An 18,213-nucleotide genomic window follows, 5' to 3' on the forward strand; every position below is an offset into this window, starting at 1 on the left:
TTAATGCCTTGAAATTGGGCCTCTGTCTCTTTAGAAACTCCTGCTCTTTCTGAAACTACCTTCAGAAACTCATCACATTGCTCCTCTATTAACCTGCGTTTCACTGAGAAGTAGAACATATAATGAACTCAGCTAAATATGCGTCTGCAAAGCATTAAATAAGGAACCTGAACAAAAATCCAAGTGGATTTTGGATTTGTAAAATAAATATTTAGAAAGCCATTCAGTATTTTTTCTTCTTCACAAATTTCTACTAATTTGTGTTGGATAACAAGAAATCCCAATCCCAATTGTGTTTAAAGAGGTCAAAGGGTGATTGGAGCCACTCCTGCGAATCTCAGTTCTGCTGCATTCTTTCTGCTGACTGAGCAAACAGGTAACGTGTTGAGAAATAAAATGATTAATTAAAGTCTGAAAAAGAGAAATAATGCAACGAAATAAAATAAAGCTTGCTGATTTAATTAGGATCTAGATTATACAACCTTTTAAAAGTTAACTTTCTGCAATAATAGAAATGATATCGGGACTCTGAACAAGATTCTCAAACACACAACGAAGTTTTAGATTTGTCCAGTGCTTCACATCATAATAACTTTGCATTTGAAACCAGAGACATTTACCTCAGTTCAGATAAGAAATACAACGTCTTGACTAGCAATGAATAGAGTTAATAAAGGCGTGGCGGTCAGCCGACAACAGACGCGGAAACTCACCGAATACCAAAGATTCAAGCTTCACTTGAAGAGAACAGACTTTAATCTAAAATATCTGGACATAAATTATGTTTCCCATAGGTGTCCAGCTGTAGTTTAGTATTTCTACGAAGCCAGTAGTAGCAGGGACTTGTTATATTCGTGTTTGATAATGACCAGGCCTCTTGTATTGTTCAGACACTTTTATTAAAGTCTCATGAGTCTGCTCACACAGGTTCCTTACAGGTGTGTCACCCAAGACTAGCCTCCTTCTGTCTTCTTCTTCTTCTTTTCTATTATGGCGGATCACAAGCAACTTTAAGGTGCATACCGCCACCTACTGTACATGAGTGTGTAGCTGCATTACTTCACATCTATTAAATTCTATTTTTTAATTTTGTATTCTTAAGATAAATAAACAATGCTTTCCTTAATTTGTGAATATCTGTTATTTTTCCTTCATTTCCTAATATACCTTTAAGATTCCATTCATGCCCTATACTTCTAACTATTCTCTTTAATTCTTTCCTTTTGTGTTCATATGACTTACAGTTCATCAATGTGTTCTACATTTTCTTTCTCTCCACATCTCTCACATTTATCATTATTTTTCCTCCCTATTAAATAAAGCATGTCATTTAAGTAGGTATGACCTATTCTTAATCTACTAATTATTATTTCTTCTCTTCTGTTTCTTTCATTAATGCTTCGAATTCTAACTGACTTTTGTACTTCATATAATCTTCTTCCTTTCTCATCTTCATTCCACATTTTTTGCCATTCCTCCATTTCTTTACTTTTAATAAGTGATTTCCCTTTCCCTTTCCCAAAAGGAATTGAAATTATTTCCCCCTCTAAAGCCCTGTTAGCTAATTTATCTGCCTTTTCATTGCCTTTACTCCTTCATGTGCTGGCACCCAACAAAACCAAACATCAATGCCACCCCTATATAATCTAAATAAAATATTAGGAATTTCTAATACCAAATCTTTTCTATTATTTCCTTCTCCCTTGATACTTTCTAAAACTGCTTTAGAATCTGTGCACACCACCACCCTGTCTGGTCGAATCTCCTCCACCCACTGTAAGCTTAATATAACTGCCACCATTTCTGCTGTAAAAACCGACAATTGATCTGATATTCTTTTATAAATACATTTTTTAAACTCTGGAATATATATTCCTATCCTAACATACCCTTTTAAATTCTTAGAACCATCTGTATAAATTTTAAGATAATTATTATATGTATTTCTTAAATAAATATCAGTCTTGATCCCTATTTCATTTATATTCCAATCATTTTTCATTGTATTAATTTTCAAATCTACATTAACCTCTGGTATTAACCATGGAGGAATAACGCTAATTGGATTAAACTGAGCTATTTCCTTGTCCTCCAATCCATACATTTTAATCCATTTCCTAACCATCCATCCAAATCCATTACTTTGCAACTTCAAATATTCCCAACAATTCTCTAAAATAACTGAATTCACATTATCATCAATATTACTTTTAATTTTCATCCAATATGCTAAAGCTAATTTAATTCTCCTCATTTCCAGAGGAGTTTCCCCATTTTCAATTAAGAGAGCATTAATAGGTGTTGTTTTTACTGCTCCTGTACATATACGTAAAGCTCTACACTGTAATCTTTCTATTCTTTGTAATGATGTTTTAGCTGCTGCTCCATATATAATGCTGCCATAATCTATTATTGCTCTCATGAGAGCCCTGTATATGCTTAATAATGACTGTCTATCTGCACCCCAATTATTTCCAGCCACAGCCTTTAACAGATTAATAACTTTTTTACACTTGGTTTCTAAGTTATCTAAATGTGTTTTCCATGAATAAGAACAATCCAACCTTAAAAATAGATATTTATATTCTGTTACTCTTTCTAAAGTCTGTCCATATAATGTTATTGTTTCTATATTAATATTTATCTTCTTTGTGACAACCATATAACAAGACTTGCTTGCTGATAATTTAAAACCCCATTCATAAGACCATTTTTCTACTTTACTAATTGCTTTTTTAATATTTTCTACCACATGTTTAATATTTTTCCCTTTCATCCATATGGCCCCATCATCTGCATATAGTGCAGATTTTATACATTTATCAGTATCATAGAAAATATCATTGATCATAATATTAAATAAAATTGGACTAATTACACTACCTTGAGGTATTCCATTTTCAACATTATATTCATTTGAATAATCATTCCCAATTTTTACTCTTATTTTTCTATCTAGCAGAAAATTTGCTATCCAATTATACATTCTCCCACCTATTCCCATCTGTTTCATTTTTATAAGTAATCCTTCTTTCCATAGTGAGTCATATGCTTTTTCTATGTCAAAAAATACTATAATCATTATTTCCTTCATTTTTAAAGCTTTCTCTATGTCATTACTGACTCTAGTTAGAGCATCCATTGTTGATTTTCCTGTTCTGAAACCACATTGGTATCCATTAATTAGATTACATTTTTTCCAAATTCATGTGGACCTCCACATCTTATTTTTCCCTTACATTTTTTTGCAATGTGTCCCATTCTTTGACAGGTAAAACATCTGAGCGGTTTCGGGATGTACTCTCTAACTTTATAGTTCATGAATCCTAGCTGAATATTTTCTGGCATGTTGTTTTCAAACTGTAATATCACAGCCATAGTATCTTTGAGTTCCCCTTCTCTTCTACCTTTAATCCTGGTGGCATTTGTTATTTTCCCTCCTTTGATTTCATTCTTCACCTCCTCCATTGTCATTTCAAGTGGGACTCCTGAAATTACTCCTCTCAACCTTGCCATATAACCTGGTATATATGATTTAATTCTTTCTCCCATCAGAGTTTTCATTTTGATTATATTCTGTTGTTGTGCCTCACTGATAGCTTGTATTATCACTTTTCTGTTGTTCATGGTTCTAGCCGTTTTGATTTTTCCTATCTCTACCTCTATTGCTTTGGTTATCTTTATCGGATGAATATAACCCCTTTCTTGCTGAAATTCCACCACAACTTTGTATTCTACTTCTGTATTACTATAATCTTGTTCTCGCGAACTCACTCTTTGGTTTATTTTTGTCCTTTTACTGCCTTCCGCTCCTGGCTCACTTTGATCCGACCAACTTCTTGCTCTTTCATGTCTCTTTCTGATTGTTCTTTTCATTTTTGCTGACCTCGCTATCATCCACTCCATTTCATTTCCACTATTTCCTCCTGATGTAGAAGCCATGCTACTACAGTCAATGTACAGCTTATGTGATCCACCAAATCAGCTCCTACCGCCTTCTTTGTTTGTTGTGTTCAAATGTCCGCCCTCGCCTCCTTCTGTTGTCCTGTTCTTTACATTTATGCATTCACATGAACTCATGATTGCCACCTAGTGGACATGAGCATAATTCAATCATCACATCCTCCTTTCTTTAAAGTTAGAATATTACAAAAGAATTCTATCAAACATACATTGCATGAGACAGATAAAACATGAATTACAAATTACAGACATTTCAACTTATACATTTCAACCTTTCCTCCCCTTTTTATTTTTTTTTATTTTTTATAAATTCAGTCTATCCGGTTTTTTTACCACTCTGGTAGATCTTCTTAACACAGGTGGATCGTTACTAAAACTGTCCATGTCACAATGTGGTGCAGTTGAAGGAATAATCTGAGAATCCTCTGACACTTCACTCGACTCATCAACAGACTCTAATGGAATTTTCAACAAACTCACGTGATTTCGTCTCAAAACTTGTCCATCTTCAGTTTTCACTTCAAATGAACGTGGAGCTACTTCCTGCAGAATAGTTGCCTTAGTATTCCATCCCGCATCATCTTGAATCCTAACTGGGTCCTTATATGCCAACGGGGGTAGAATCTTAGCTGATCTGTCATAATATGACTTTTGTTTTGCTTTCTGCTTTCGTAACCTGTACTCCAACTTTGACGATTTCTTTGCACCTTGTTCATTACTGTCATAACTTGGCAAAGTTGTACGAATCTTCCGATTCATCAAAAGTTCAGCAGGTGAAAATCCACATTGCAATGGTGAAGATCTGTAGCTTAATAAAGCTAAATACGGATCAGAGTTGCTATCTGCAGCTTTCTTTAAAAGTTGCTTAAGAATATGAACCCCTTTCTCCGCTTTTCCATTTGACTGTGCATAATGTGGACTTGATGTGACATGCTTAAAATCATACTGTTCTGCAAACTTTTGCCATTCTCTGCTACTAAAACATGGTCCATTGTCACTTACCACAATATGTGGAATGCCATGCCTTGCAAAGACTGATTTAGCATGTGTTATGACACAATTTGATGACATATGAGCTAACAGAGCCATCTCAGGATAATTTGAAAAGTAATCAATGATCACTAAATAGTCTTTACCCTTAAAATGAAACAAATCCATTCCCACTTTCATCCATGGTGATGTAGGAATGTCAGTTATAATCATAGGTTCTTTGCTCTGTTTGTTCCTAAATGTCTGACACGTCTCACATTTGTTTATTAGCACCTCAATGTCCTTATTTAGTCCAGGCCAAAAAACTGATTCCCTAGCTCTTCTTTTACATTTTTCAATGCCTAGGTGACCCTCATGAATCCGCTGTAGAATGTCCTGTCGTAACACTTGTGGAATCACAATTCTGTTGTTTTTCAATAACAGTCCATTCACAATACTTAAGTCAGATTTAACATTGAAAAACTGTGAACATGAGCCTATTGACCATCCTTCATCCATATTCTGTATGACTAACTGCAGCTCTGTGTCTTTAGCTGTTGCCTCAACTATTTGCTGTAGCTTTCCATCTGACACAGGCAACACAGTGGACACCAAATTCACATGACATTGAATCTCCTCTTCAGTTGAACTCACACTAATGTCTGTAGGAGCTCTAGACAGAGCATCAGCAAGAATCAGATGTTTCCCTGGAGTGTAGATCAATGTAAAGTCATACCTCTGCATCTTCATCATAAGTCTCTGAATCCTTGGTGACATCTCATTCAGATGTTTCTTTATGATGGCAACCAAGGGTCGGTGATCTGTTTCAACTACAAAAGATGGCAGACCATACACATAGTTATGAAACCGTTCTAGTCCATAAGCCAGCCCTAAGCATTCTTTTTCTATCTGAGCATATCTGCATTCAGCTTTGGTCATGGCTCTGGACGCATAAGCCACTGGCTTCCATTGTTCATTTTCAGCTTGAAGAAGAACTGCTCCAAGCCCATCTTTTGAAGCATCTGTAGACAGTTTTATTCTTTTAGTTGGATCGTAGAAGGTGAGCACTGGTTCAGTAGTCAGATATTTTTTTAATTCCTTCCACTCTTGTTCATGAACGTCTGTCCACTGAAATTGACTATCATTGTTCAGGAGTTTACGAATGTTTGTCAACTTTGCACTCAGATTGGGAATGAATTTTCCTATAAAATTAATCACCCCCATGATGCGTAGAACACCCGTTTTGTCGACAGGCGGTGGCATCTTCAGGATAGCTTTTATTTTATCTTCATCTGGTTGAACACCTTGGGCAGATAGTTTGTCTCCAAGAAACTTAATTTCTTTGACGCCAAACTCACATTTATTTTTATTAAGCTTCAGCCCATTTTTCTGTATGCGCTCCATGACGTGTCTCAATCTGTCATTGTGTTCTTGAACTGTTGATCCCCAAATAATGATGTCATCAATATAAACTCTCACTCCATCCAAGCCTTCTATGATCCGCTCCATCGCTCTGTGGAATATTTCTGGTGCCGATTTTATCCCAAAAGGAAGTCTTAGAAAACAGTATCTTCCAAAAGGTGTGTTAAAGGTACAATACTTGGTACTGTTTTCATCCAGCTTTACTTGCCAGAACCCTTGTGCTGCATCCAACTTGGTAAAATATCTTGCTCCAGACATCTCACTGATTATTTCTTCTCGAGTGGGTATTTGATAATGTTCTCTCCTGATGTTCTCATTTAGATCTTTTGGATCCATGCATATTCTTAATTCTCCATTCTTTTTTTTTGTAATCACTATAGAATTAACCCAATCTGTGGGCTCTTCCACTTTCTGAATGACTCCCAAGCTGGTCATTCTATCCAACTCATTTTTCAACCCCTCTCGCAGTGGTGCTGGAATGCGACGTGTAGCATGCACAACAGGTTGAGCACCCTCTCTCAGCTGAATCTTGTATGTGCAAGGTACAGCACCTAATCCTTGAAAAATGTCCTCATAATCCTGAAGCATTACATCCACAGGGTTATTAGATTCATCCAATTCAGTGTTTATCTGATATACTCTTTTCACTAGTCCAAGTTCTTCACATGATTTATCACCTAAAAGTGACTCACGATCTTCTTTTACAACTGAGAAGAACAGGATGTTTTGTTCCTTTAACTGTCACATTCAGCTGACAAGTGCCAATGCACTCAATTAATTGTCCATTATAATCTCTTAGACTTTAACTGTCACATTCAGCTGACAAGTGCCAATGCACTCAATTAATTGTCCATTATAATCTCTTAGACCGGACTTTACGTCTTTTATATGAGGTTTTACTTGCATTTCTTTAATATCAGACATGCTAATGAGATTCGCCTTAGCACCTGTGTCCAATCTGAACTGAACTGTGGCTCCATTTATTAACAAAGGAACTATCCATTTATCATCTCTGTCCACACATTGCACTTTTTCTGACTCATTTTCAAAGTTCACAACACCAATAAAGAATGTGTCACTTAAGTCAGTTTCCTCCACTAAGTTTACACGATTCCTCTTCTCTTCTTTCGTCTTCATAAAGCATTGCTCTGCAAAATGATTCTTTCCACGGCAATTAAAACACTGCTTACCATAAGCAGGACATTGTCTCACTTTATGCCGTGACCCACAGCGCTTACAGTTGATAATGGCTTCCTCCGGCAGTTTCCTCCTCTGTGCATTGCGGTTTCTCTGGCTGGACACAACTCCTACTGCCGCTGCTCCGTCACTGAACTGTGAAGTAGTTCCCGTTGAAAGTTCAGAAAATGTCCTCACTTGCTGCAGAGACAGTTCGCTCGCCCGACACATCTTTACAGCCGTTTCCAGGGTCAATTCCACTTCTCTCAGCAGTCTCTCTCTGAGCTTCCCGTCACGTACACCAAAGACGATCTGATCTCTGATCATCGAGTCCTTCAGCAAGCCAAAATTGCATGACTGAGCTTTTACTTTCAGATCTGTCAGAAAGTTATCGAAGGGTTCATGCTGAGTCTGCATTCGGGAACGAAACACGTATCTCTCATAGCATTCATTCTTCTTAGGTGAACAGTGAGCATCAAATTTACTTAGCACAACATCCAACTTTTCTTTGTCTTCTGGGTCATCAAACACAAATGTGTTGTAGACCTCCAAAGCCTGCGCTCCCGCTATGGTCAGCAACATCGCTACCTTTCTTGAGTCCGGCTTTGTCTCCAAACCCATTGCGGCGACATATAGTTGAAAGCGTTGTTTGAAGGCACGCCAATGCTCATCCACGTTTCCCGTCAGCTTCAAGCTCTCCGGCGGTTTCAGCTCCATGGTCGGCCTTTCAGTTCACTTCTGACACCATGTTATATTCGTGTTTGATAATGACCAGGCCTCTTGTATTGCTCAGACACTTTTATTAAAGTCTCATCATGAGTCTGCTCACACAGGTTCCTTACAGGTGCGTCACCCAAGACTAGCCTCCTTCTGTTGTCCTGTTCTTTACATTTATTCACATGAACTACAAAATATATTGCCTTACTTACTAGAAAAAAGTTTACTTTGATTAAATGTGTGAAGTGTTATAGGCTCAATTAGCCAAAGCGCAATAATCAACAACCAGAATTAAGTTAATTATTGATATTTATTGTTGCATAGATAAAACGGATTCCCCGCTAACTTTATCCGTCGTTGTCAACCCCGGTAATGGGGATCACGCCAAACGAGATATAACAATTCAGGGAAGTGCCAAAAAACAAACAATTAAACAAAACCAACAAAATAAATGAAAGGTTGTTAGCCCGCCCTCACAAATACTACAAAAAGAAAACAATCATAACTGGGTGGACTAACAACAAAGAAAAACCAAACGCTAAAAGGACAGCAGGAGGCAGTGCAAAAACTGTAAAACAAAAACACAAAAATTGTTAAATTCTTATTAAATCATTTTAATCAAATCAACCTAAAACACATTAAAACACTGCCTACCTGTGTTGCATAAATCAACACTCCCAGCTCAAACCGTGGAGTAGCCGATCTGGTGTAACCCTGACAAAAATATAAAACAATATATAAACATACAATTAGTTTTTATAAAAAAAAAAGACCAAGTATAAAACCTACCTGCGGCGTCGAACAACCACGCCCAGGTAATGATACCGTCCAAACACCATCGGCAATCAACTCCACAGCCAGCAAACACCCAACACACAGCTGGTCTGACACACAGGAAATTGATACCTTGCCACCATCCTTCTAGCTTCCCTTTTATGGAGGCTCAAGCAATAGAAAGAGCGACACATAATGGTGCCACCTGTTACAGAAGGAAAGACATCTTCCAGGCACTATTTAGCAGTGGCCCCTAAAACTGTTTTCTCAGCACCCCTGAATAGGTATCACCACCCTTCCCGTAAAATACGGAATCGTCCCATATTTGGCCGTTAAATGTGCGTCCCGTATTGAACCGATACATAACTGTCCGATAGACACGCCTATAATACACACATCAACACTAAATTTAACAATAATGGCCAAAATAACACACAGGAAATATTTAATTCAGTTACATTGTGTGGCGGGAGCTAAAGGACCACTGAACGCTACGGACCGACACTGAACTTCACGGTTGCCTAGAGACGGACATTATGCAGCCGCGTGAGCTGCTATTATGTCTTCTTGTTTTATTAGTGGAAAATCTCAACATCTGTGGTCAGTTTAAATATTCACTCTGCTGAGACTTTCCTCATTTTGTAGATGCTCCCTTGTTAGAGCTTTGTCTGATAACTGACCATCTGGTTGCTTTTGGTTTTCATTTGCAGATAAATGATGGAGTTTTAAAGAAACTGTCGACTTCTTCATAAGGACCTGGAGTGAAAACCGACCCATAGTTTGCAGCCATTTTCATGTGAGTGTAAACATTGCACCTTGGCCTGCAGCTGCTGTTGGGTGTGGCCATTTAAAGTGACAGAACTTGGATTCTGACAGGAGCTCAAAATATGCAGAACTGATCAGACTAAATTTTCATTATCTAATGATTTTCATTAAACTCTACTAAAACTCTAAAATAAATAATGATCATGTTTTGTATAGAATCAGACCATAAACTTATCCTAACCTGTTCATAATGGGTGACCTTTAAACACACGTTTATTATTAAAGTTGAATTTTAATAAAAGCTCCTTTTTATGTTCTTAGTTTGGGTGTTTCTATTCTCTGGCCTACAACGGCTGTGAAGGATGGCAGCAGCTCCAACAGCGCCACCTTCCCTCGGAGTTCATAAGCGGTAACATCAAAAATAATGCCTTAAGTAACCTTTTTACCAAAAGTGATTTTGGCTACAAAAAATAATAAAAATTACCACCACTTTTTTTGGCCTAAAGATGAATTAGGCAAAAATAATAATAATAAAAATAATAATAATAATAATAATAATATTTATTAATTTAATAAATTGATATTCACACTTAATTGTTTTTTTATGTACAAATGTCCCAAGCTGGAACCTTCATATTTGTGTTTCTGGTAAATCTAACACACAAGCGGCAACCACTATCAACAGCAATGAGCGACAAATCTGCTTCTTCTGGCGGCTAATTTTTGCATCAAAGACTGATCTGATGGGTTGCTGGATAAGACTGTTATTGTGCTGCAAGGAGTTAGCCTTATCAACGAAGCTTTTCAAGTTTAAAATAGCATCTCAATGCTAAACATGTTGCTACTTCTAATGTCCAAAAGCCACATTTCTAAAGACGCTGCACAAATGTTCAACATTGTAAAGCTGTTTGCTCCAATCTGATGGTTAAATAGCCTGAATAAAAGAGGGAAAACAATAAATATGTCTGTTTATTCAATAATTTAACAGCAAGAAGGGTTTTGAATTAAAGATTTTTGTAAACGTGGATTCCAGTTATTTTATCTGAATTGAGACCCTCCTTCTTACTCTGTACAATAGTACAACAAAAAAAGGGAATAGGCGCCCCCTTGTGGTGATATCTACTCATGTCTAGGAACCAAGCAGTATAATAACTGTTACACGTTCAGTGCTGAAGTATTATCTATTGATGTTAATCATGTACCTATCAGATTGTTATTGACTTCTTGTCCAGGCTTTTTGTGTGACTTATAACATTAAATGAAAATGAGAAAATGTTCTACTGTAGCTGTAACAGACAGTCATTTATCAAGAACAAATAACAATAATTACAATATTTTTCACCATCAGTTGTTATAAATAGATCATAACATTAGCAGTCACAGATCATTCTATTTACATTTCAAGTTACTCAAATAAACCTCAGTCGCAGTTGCCAACCTTGATCCCTTATCAACTGAAGCTCAGACAGTTGCTTTTTATTCTTTTTTTAACCTTTTCTGTTTATTTCTGTTAGCCTTATCGGGTAGAACTGTGTTCTGTTACCATAGCTACCTTAACAAGAAAGTTTCCAAAATAAAAGCATATGACCTTAAAGACAGTTACATTAAACTGGTAGCTTGACTCAGTTGGCCTTTCCATAGCGGTTCTAAATTTAAGTACATTATAAATACTATATAATAGTTAATATACATGAAATAGTTGTTCGGTTGCTGAAATTTTTCACAAAACTAGTTAAAGTTAATATGTAATTCCAAAAAAATTGTAGATTCAGCAAAATGTGAAAGTTATTTATAAACCATCAATGGATGACATAAAACAGTCCAGAAACATAAATCGTAACACATTAATAATCTTAATTTTAACTAGCAGTGGTTCCTCTGCATTTTGTTTTGGTGGCTTTCTGCTTTCGTTTTAAACATGAACAAGATTTTTCTCTCTTTGCAGCCAAAAACCTTCAACAGGGACACCAAATTCACAAGTGGACGAAGGAAAGCAGAACAATTTAAGACTAGATTTTGACAAGAACAATCTGTTTGTGTGTTCAGACGTGTTCAGTCAGGACATAGCTGCGGTTTTGGACAGGAAGTGCTCATAGGTGACACTTCCCATGGTGCAGGTTCATGTTATTTCCTGCTCAACAGTTTGTTGGCAGACAGAGAGAGACTTGCACTGAAGGAGTTGATGATGTCTTTGTTTCTGATGCTGGCTCTTCTGATCATCAATAATAAACCAGGTAGGAAGTAATACAACAAAATAAATACAAATTAGAATAAAATAAATAATTTCTATATGATAAATGTGTGGTTAAACCATCTTCATTCGTCTTATAGGTTTTAAATTGTTCAACCCACATTGTGCAACCTAGAACTTTATTTCTCAGATGAAAACAATTAATATAAATCTTGTATGTAAACTTGCCGTTTTATTCACAGGATTCCTTCAAACATTTCTGATGTTAAAATGAAACACACAGTCCTAACCTTACGTTTTATGTCTGTGTTTTACAGGAATCGATGCTTTCACTTCGGTTTTTGTGCAGACGGGTGGCGGTGTTTTTCTTAACGTCTCAGAAGTGGATGTTCCCAAAGATTATCACCTCCTTTTATGGAAATTTGTCACAGATGATGTCTTGGTGTCTTTCTTTCCAAATGGAAAATCAAAAGTGCGCGGGGCTTACAGTGGGAGAATAGACCTTTTGGAAAATAAATATTCCATAAAATTAAAGAACCTCCAAAAATCTGACAGCGGACTTTATACGGCGATAGTAATAGCAGCTTCAGAAGAAGTACTAACTGGATACAACGTCACAGTTCAAGGTAGGATGTTTTATACATAAAATTTATTCTTTGAAAGAAAGAAAAATATTCCTGCCTCTAAAATGAAAACATAAACACTTGTTGGTGAGTTAAAACTATGGTGTTGTTTTACATGTTGTAGTTTTGACAGCATTTATTGTCTTTAGTGGCAGTTCTTGCCACTTTCAGGAATCAGGGGACGTTCAACTATCCGACGAATGTAGATACGTAAAGCAACAGAAAACTTGCTCAGATGAATCAGAAGTAATATTTTCCTTCTGCGTAGAGCTGAAGTAAAGCTACAGTGAGAACAATAAGTGTTTGAGCGACTTTGCAAGTTCTCCCTCTTAGAAATTATGGACAGGTCTGAAATTTCCTTCTTAGGTGAATGTCCACTATGAGAGACATAATCTAAAAAATATATATATAATAATTCAGAAATCACCATATATGACTTTTTAATAATATATTTGTATAATATATATACACTTATTTACTGCTGCAAATAAGTATTTGAAAATAAGAGTTAATATTTGGAACAGTAACCTTTGTTTGCAACAGAGGTCAGTGGTTTCCTGTAGTTTTTCACCAGGTTTCTCTCACCGCTGCAGGGATTCTGGCCCTTTCCTCCACACAGATCTTCTCTGCATCAATCAGGTTTCTGGGCTGTTGCTGAGAAACACAGTTTGAGCTCCTCCAAAGATTTTCTTTCGGGTTTAGGTCTGCAGACTGGCTAGGCCACTCCAGAACCTTTATATGCTTCTTACGGAGCCCCTCCTTGGTTATCCTGGTTATGTGCTTTGGGTCGCTGTCATGCTGGAAGATCCAGCCATTGCTTCACAGTAGCGACTGTGTTTTTGTGGTGGTGCTCATCACTCCTCATCCTCCAAACACGGCGAGTGGAATTAAAACCAAAGAGTTCTATTTTTGTCCCATCTTACCACATAACTTCCTCCCACGACTCCTAGATCATCCAAATGGTCAGAGGCAAAACTACGATGGGCCTGGACGTGTGCTGATTTAAGTAGGGGAACCTCTGGTGCCATGCATGATGTTGAGCCACAATATCTTAGTGGATTCTGCGACAGACTGGCAACCTGTCCAGGGTGAACCCCGCCTCTCGCCCGGGACACAGCTGGAGATGGGCACCAGCAACCCTCCCGACCCCATTAGGGAAGAAGGGTGTAAGAAAATGGATGGATGGATGGATGGATCTTAGTGGATTACCCACAGTAACCTCAGAAACAACGGTGCCAGCTCTCTTCAGGCCTTTGACCAGCTCCTCCCGTGTAGTCCTGGGCTGATTCCTCACCTTTCTTGGAATCATTGATACGCCACCAGGAGCTGCATGGAGCTCCAGTCCCAGGAAGATTCACAGTCATGTTTAGCTTCTTCCATTTTCTAATAATTGCTTCAAGAGTTGATCTTTTTTCATCTTTCATCTTATCTTCCATTCAAACATTTTGAATGGAAGGTTAGAAGGAATTGGTGAGTTTGCTTTGCTAACATGCAAAGAAAAAACTTTATTGTCTTTATTTTCTGAGTTTCTCAGTTGTTCCAGAGATCTCTGCCTTGCTCTAATTTTTCCTATCGGTTCTCACTGTTTCTCCGCCTCCGTAGATCCGGTGGGTCCGGTCGATCTGACCGTTGACTCCGTGTCCAGCGACTCTTCCTCCTGTGACCTCGTGACGACCTGCAGCGCCGACGGCACCGACATCAGCAGCACTTTCAGATGTACCGCTAAAACCTGCCTTCAGGAGGGGGGAGAGGGATCAAAGGTCACCAAATCTGGGGCTACCCTCCATGTCTCCCTGTCCCGTTCATCCATCGTCTGTAACCATAGCAACCAGGTCAGCTGGATGGAGAAAACAACAGAGATTGATCACCTTTGTCCAAAGAATGCCGGTAAGTTTGAGATTCACAACAGATTCAAAACAAAGTTACTAGATAAAGTTTTCCTACCCCTTAAACCTTTTTGCATTTTGTCAAGTTGTAGCAAAGTTCACCATATGGACTTTGACTGGACCAATTGAAGGTGAACTTCCAACCTAGTCTAAAGTTAGAGATTTTCTGTTATTATTATCATACTATATTTGACTCCATTCATCTTCCCATCAGATTCCTTTTCTCTGTAAAGTAAAAAGTGGAAATAACCACACTTTGCATTTCACATTAGGAGGAAAAAAGTAAATTTTTGGTCTCATCTGACCAGAAAACCACCCATAACAGGTTGTTTTATGACCTTTGTGGACTTCTTATTTTGGTTCTTTTCTTGCAAATCTTAAGAAAATACATATTTGTGTGGATTAAATTAATACAAAGGCACATCATACTTTACAAATTATTTATATATAAAAAAGGAGTTTCAATCACTCTAACAAATCTGCACTACTTGTGAGAAAACATAAAAATGTTGAAGGAGTGGAAAATTTTGCAATGTGGAGAACAAAAACATTTTGATTTTCCAAGTCAAAACATAAATTATTAGGAGGAAAATCACAGCAGCTTGTAAATATAACACTGTCACATGTTGAAAGTTGTGTTCAAGTTACCGGAAAAGTGGGAAAATACGTTTTTTAACCAGGGTTATGGTTACATTCATTTACTTCTCAAGATCCTTCGGGTTGTATTTTCAAATGCAGAAAACATAAATTACCAGATTTATAGAAATCTTGATAAAAACTTAAACTAGAGAAATAAACTAGTCTCTATGGTTCTGTAATGATTTGATGCCTCCCTGTTGCAGGTCCAGACAAACTCCATGGATTTTCCATTTGTTATGTGAAGAAAGTCGTTTTCTCAGTGGGTCTGATCGTCATGGTGATGGTCGTCATCGCCGTCCACCTCATGGAGAAATTCAACAAACACAAATAACCGGTTAACTACTTAGTAAAAAAATATTAAGTTTCTGATATATTTTTTCTATAAAATTACTTGTGAATTGAAATTTTTATATACTATTCCTTCATAATAACAATTATAACAGCTTTGTTTGGTATTCCTTTCTTTTTCTGCTCATCTGATCTCATTTTTATGATTTGTTTGGTGCATGTTTATTAATTCAATTCAGTTTTTTATTTATATGGCGCCATTTCACAATAAATGCCATCTCAATGAACTGTAAAAAAATAATTTTAATTTAATGATGCAGGCATTCCAATTGATCCTAGTTATTAGTTCACCCATTTGTATGGAAGAAGATTAGGGCCACCAAAGAAAGAGTTAAGAAAATTTTAACTTTTTTTTCTTTTCTTTTTTTTTTATTTACTAAGAATCAGAATTGTTTAAATTCAAATTTAATCATAAAAACTCAAATCATTTTCAGTGTGTATACTGTAAAGTGCAGGTCTAAAAATCCTATAACAAGAAAGAAACTGTTATGTAATTATTTCCTCACTTACACCTAAAACTTTTTGGTCATTTATTTGGATTTTGACATAAATGTTTGACACAGAATTGGAATTCTGAGTTTAAAATCAGGATTCTGAAAACCCCCCAGAAAATTCTGAAAAGAACGAAAGTATTCTGAGAAAAACCAAAATTAAGAAAAAATGGCAGATTCTGAGAAAATGTTGAATTTAGATTCAAAATGATGAAAAAAAAGTCAGAATTGTGATATTAAAATAAAAATTCTGAAAAGAAGTGAAATTTCCCTGAAAACCGTCAAACCAATGCAGGAAAAAAAAAAAGAATCGTGGGATTAAAGTCTGAAATCTTTAAAATAACTAAAAGTTTTATTTATGTTTTATGTGGAGTTTTTTGGCCATATTTTGTTCCATACATCTGATTATTGTCACTTTTCAGATTCTGATTTGTAAATCAAATTAAAGAGGAAACGTTGAGTAATTAGTGAAGTGCTCTCTGCAGTTAAACCACCTCACCTTGGTCCCGGCGGCCATGTTGTCTGATTCCTTAAACCTTGGATAAACTTTGAGGCTCGTTGCTTTTATTTACATCCTGAAACAAATAAATGTTTACTGACAGTTTATGAAGCTTCATTGATGTTTGACTGTTATAAGAGAAAAAGTTTGGGAGGGCTGATTATTTTTATCAAATCTGGTTGTCAAAGAGAAAAACGTTTCATGGTCTCTTCACTGCTCTTTGCAGAGGATGTGGTTTTGTACCACTTGAGCAGCTCTCACCTTTAGAGACCTTTGGTTTTAGTCACATACAGGACCCAACATGTGGAAACTAGAGTTTAAGAGTTTATTTAATTCTCAATCTGCATCTAGAGGAAAATCTGTTTCTAAAACAGCAAAGCAGAAAGCATGTCGATGCAAAGTTCGCCCAAACTTCCCCTGATATCAGTTTATTTTAAATTTATATCCAGAGTAAATGGCTTCACTTCACCTTCTGAAATTTCAGCGCTGTTTGCCATAAGACAAAAAAGAAATGACTGTTGCACCGCTGGTTACAAAATTTTATGCGTATCTTGAACAGAAGTAATGGCCTCTGAGCGCCACCCAGAGGCCTTGACCTGTAAATACAAGTTTTACAGACATAAAAGTGTTTAAATTCACAAAGCAGATTTTCTGCCATCTGGACATTAAATTAGTTGTGCTGCATTCATATCACTCTAAACTGGGTAAAATACTGACAATTATTTATGAAACTTGCATATACTTAACAGATCTCAGCTTTGTTAAGAAACACACACAATAAAAGTCCAAACAAAGTTTATTCATAGATGTTTGCATAAAACATTTTATTAATGCTTCACTTTTTGTCAATTATGACATATTGCTTGAAAAATATATACCCACATACCCAAAAGGATTTATATACTAGTACCTATTACAAATAACATTTCATAATATATATAAGTAAAAAAGTATTATGCAAAAATGCAATTCAAGTAACACATGTAACTCGTCACATTGTCTGATTTCATTTGTGAAAATGAGGCAAGACAAATATTTCCAGTTGTGTAAAAGCTTTGGCATTTTTAAGAATAAAGAAAAACAGGATTCAAGAAAAACAGTCATTTTCAAATTGCACAGTAGACAGTACATTCACATCATCCCTAAAGGCACAACTGGCTCTGCAGATAATTATTTTTTAACAATGAAGAGTGCTTATGTCCAAACACTTAAAAAATACTTATCTGTTTGGTGCATTCTGGGTCAAAAACTGCTTGTTCAGCATTTATGAAAATTAACTCTCACTTTGTTCCAACAGGCAATTTATGAAAGAATATCAGCATATCTGGTTCCTCTGTGTGGTTCTATGTAAGACATTAAATTAACAACAGGCTCCTTCAGATCGGCTCTTTGTTCTTCACCATGGAGGACGGTTGTTTACAGTGCAAGTTATTTCCGGTAAGCTTCATAGTCGAACTGGTGCATTATTTACATCACGGGGAAACATTAAAATTTAAAAACTCGACACAGGAAGCAATTGTTTCTCAGTAAATGAGAAAGAATTGCTAATTCGTTTCCTCTGTCTGCTGCAAATACTGAATGTTTATCAAACACACTGAGAAATTAAGTACATTTGTTAAACCTCTTTGCTAAATAACTGCAAACATTGTGAAATGGCTAAAAACCGAACCATGAAAATTGCAACGCCGTTGTAAACGAGGCAGTTGTTTATATCAACATGTAACACTTCCAGTGAAAGCTTCATAAAAAC

At 36.5% G+C, this 18,213-nt stretch overlaps 2 protein-coding genes across 5 annotated transcripts in view; one reads left to right on the forward strand and one right to left on the reverse strand.

The window, feature by feature from the left end:
* tep1 (telomerase-associated protein 1) overlaps window positions 1-930 on the reverse strand; it is a 35,164-nt gene extending 34,234 nt beyond the window's left edge. The window contains exon 1 of the mRNA XM_044133698.1: window positions 714-930. The gene's annotated coding sequence lies outside the window, so the exon portion shown is untranslated. The remainder of the gene's footprint in view (window positions 1-713) is intronic.
* On the forward strand, window positions 23-17,843 carry LOC122840911. 4 transcript variants are annotated; one of them, XM_044133702.1, is made up of 8 exons: window positions 23-376; window positions 9,732-9,817; window positions 10,108-10,195; window positions 11,732-12,020; window positions 12,295-12,603; window positions 14,203-14,487; window positions 15,329-15,459; window positions 17,761-17,843. In XM_044133702.1, the coding sequence occupies exons 4-7, from the start codon at window positions 11,969-11,971 to the stop codon at window positions 15,454-15,456; spliced, it is 774 nt and encodes a 257-aa protein (XP_043989637.1). In that variant the 5' UTR covers window positions 23-376; window positions 9,732-9,817; window positions 10,108-10,195; window positions 11,732-11,968; the 3' UTR covers window positions 15,457-15,459; window positions 17,761-17,843. The 4 variants fall into 4 exon arrangements, with proteins under 4 accessions (XP_043989637.1, XP_043989636.1, XP_043989639.1 ...); XM_044133701.1 differs by lacking the exon at window positions 23-376 and adding an exon at window positions 9,548-9,621; XM_044133704.1 differs by lacking the exon at window positions 23-376 and adding an exon at window positions 9,548-9,621 and having other exon boundaries at window positions 11,904-12,020.
* Window positions 17,844-18,213: the final 370 nt, after the last annotated feature.

The sequence above is a fragment of the Gambusia affinis genome, linkage group LG12, assembly GCF_019740435.1.
Source record: "Gambusia affinis linkage group LG12, SWU_Gaff_1.0, whole genome shotgun sequence".
Taxonomy (NCBI): domain Eukaryota; kingdom Metazoa; phylum Chordata; class Actinopteri; order Cyprinodontiformes; family Poeciliidae; genus Gambusia; species Gambusia affinis.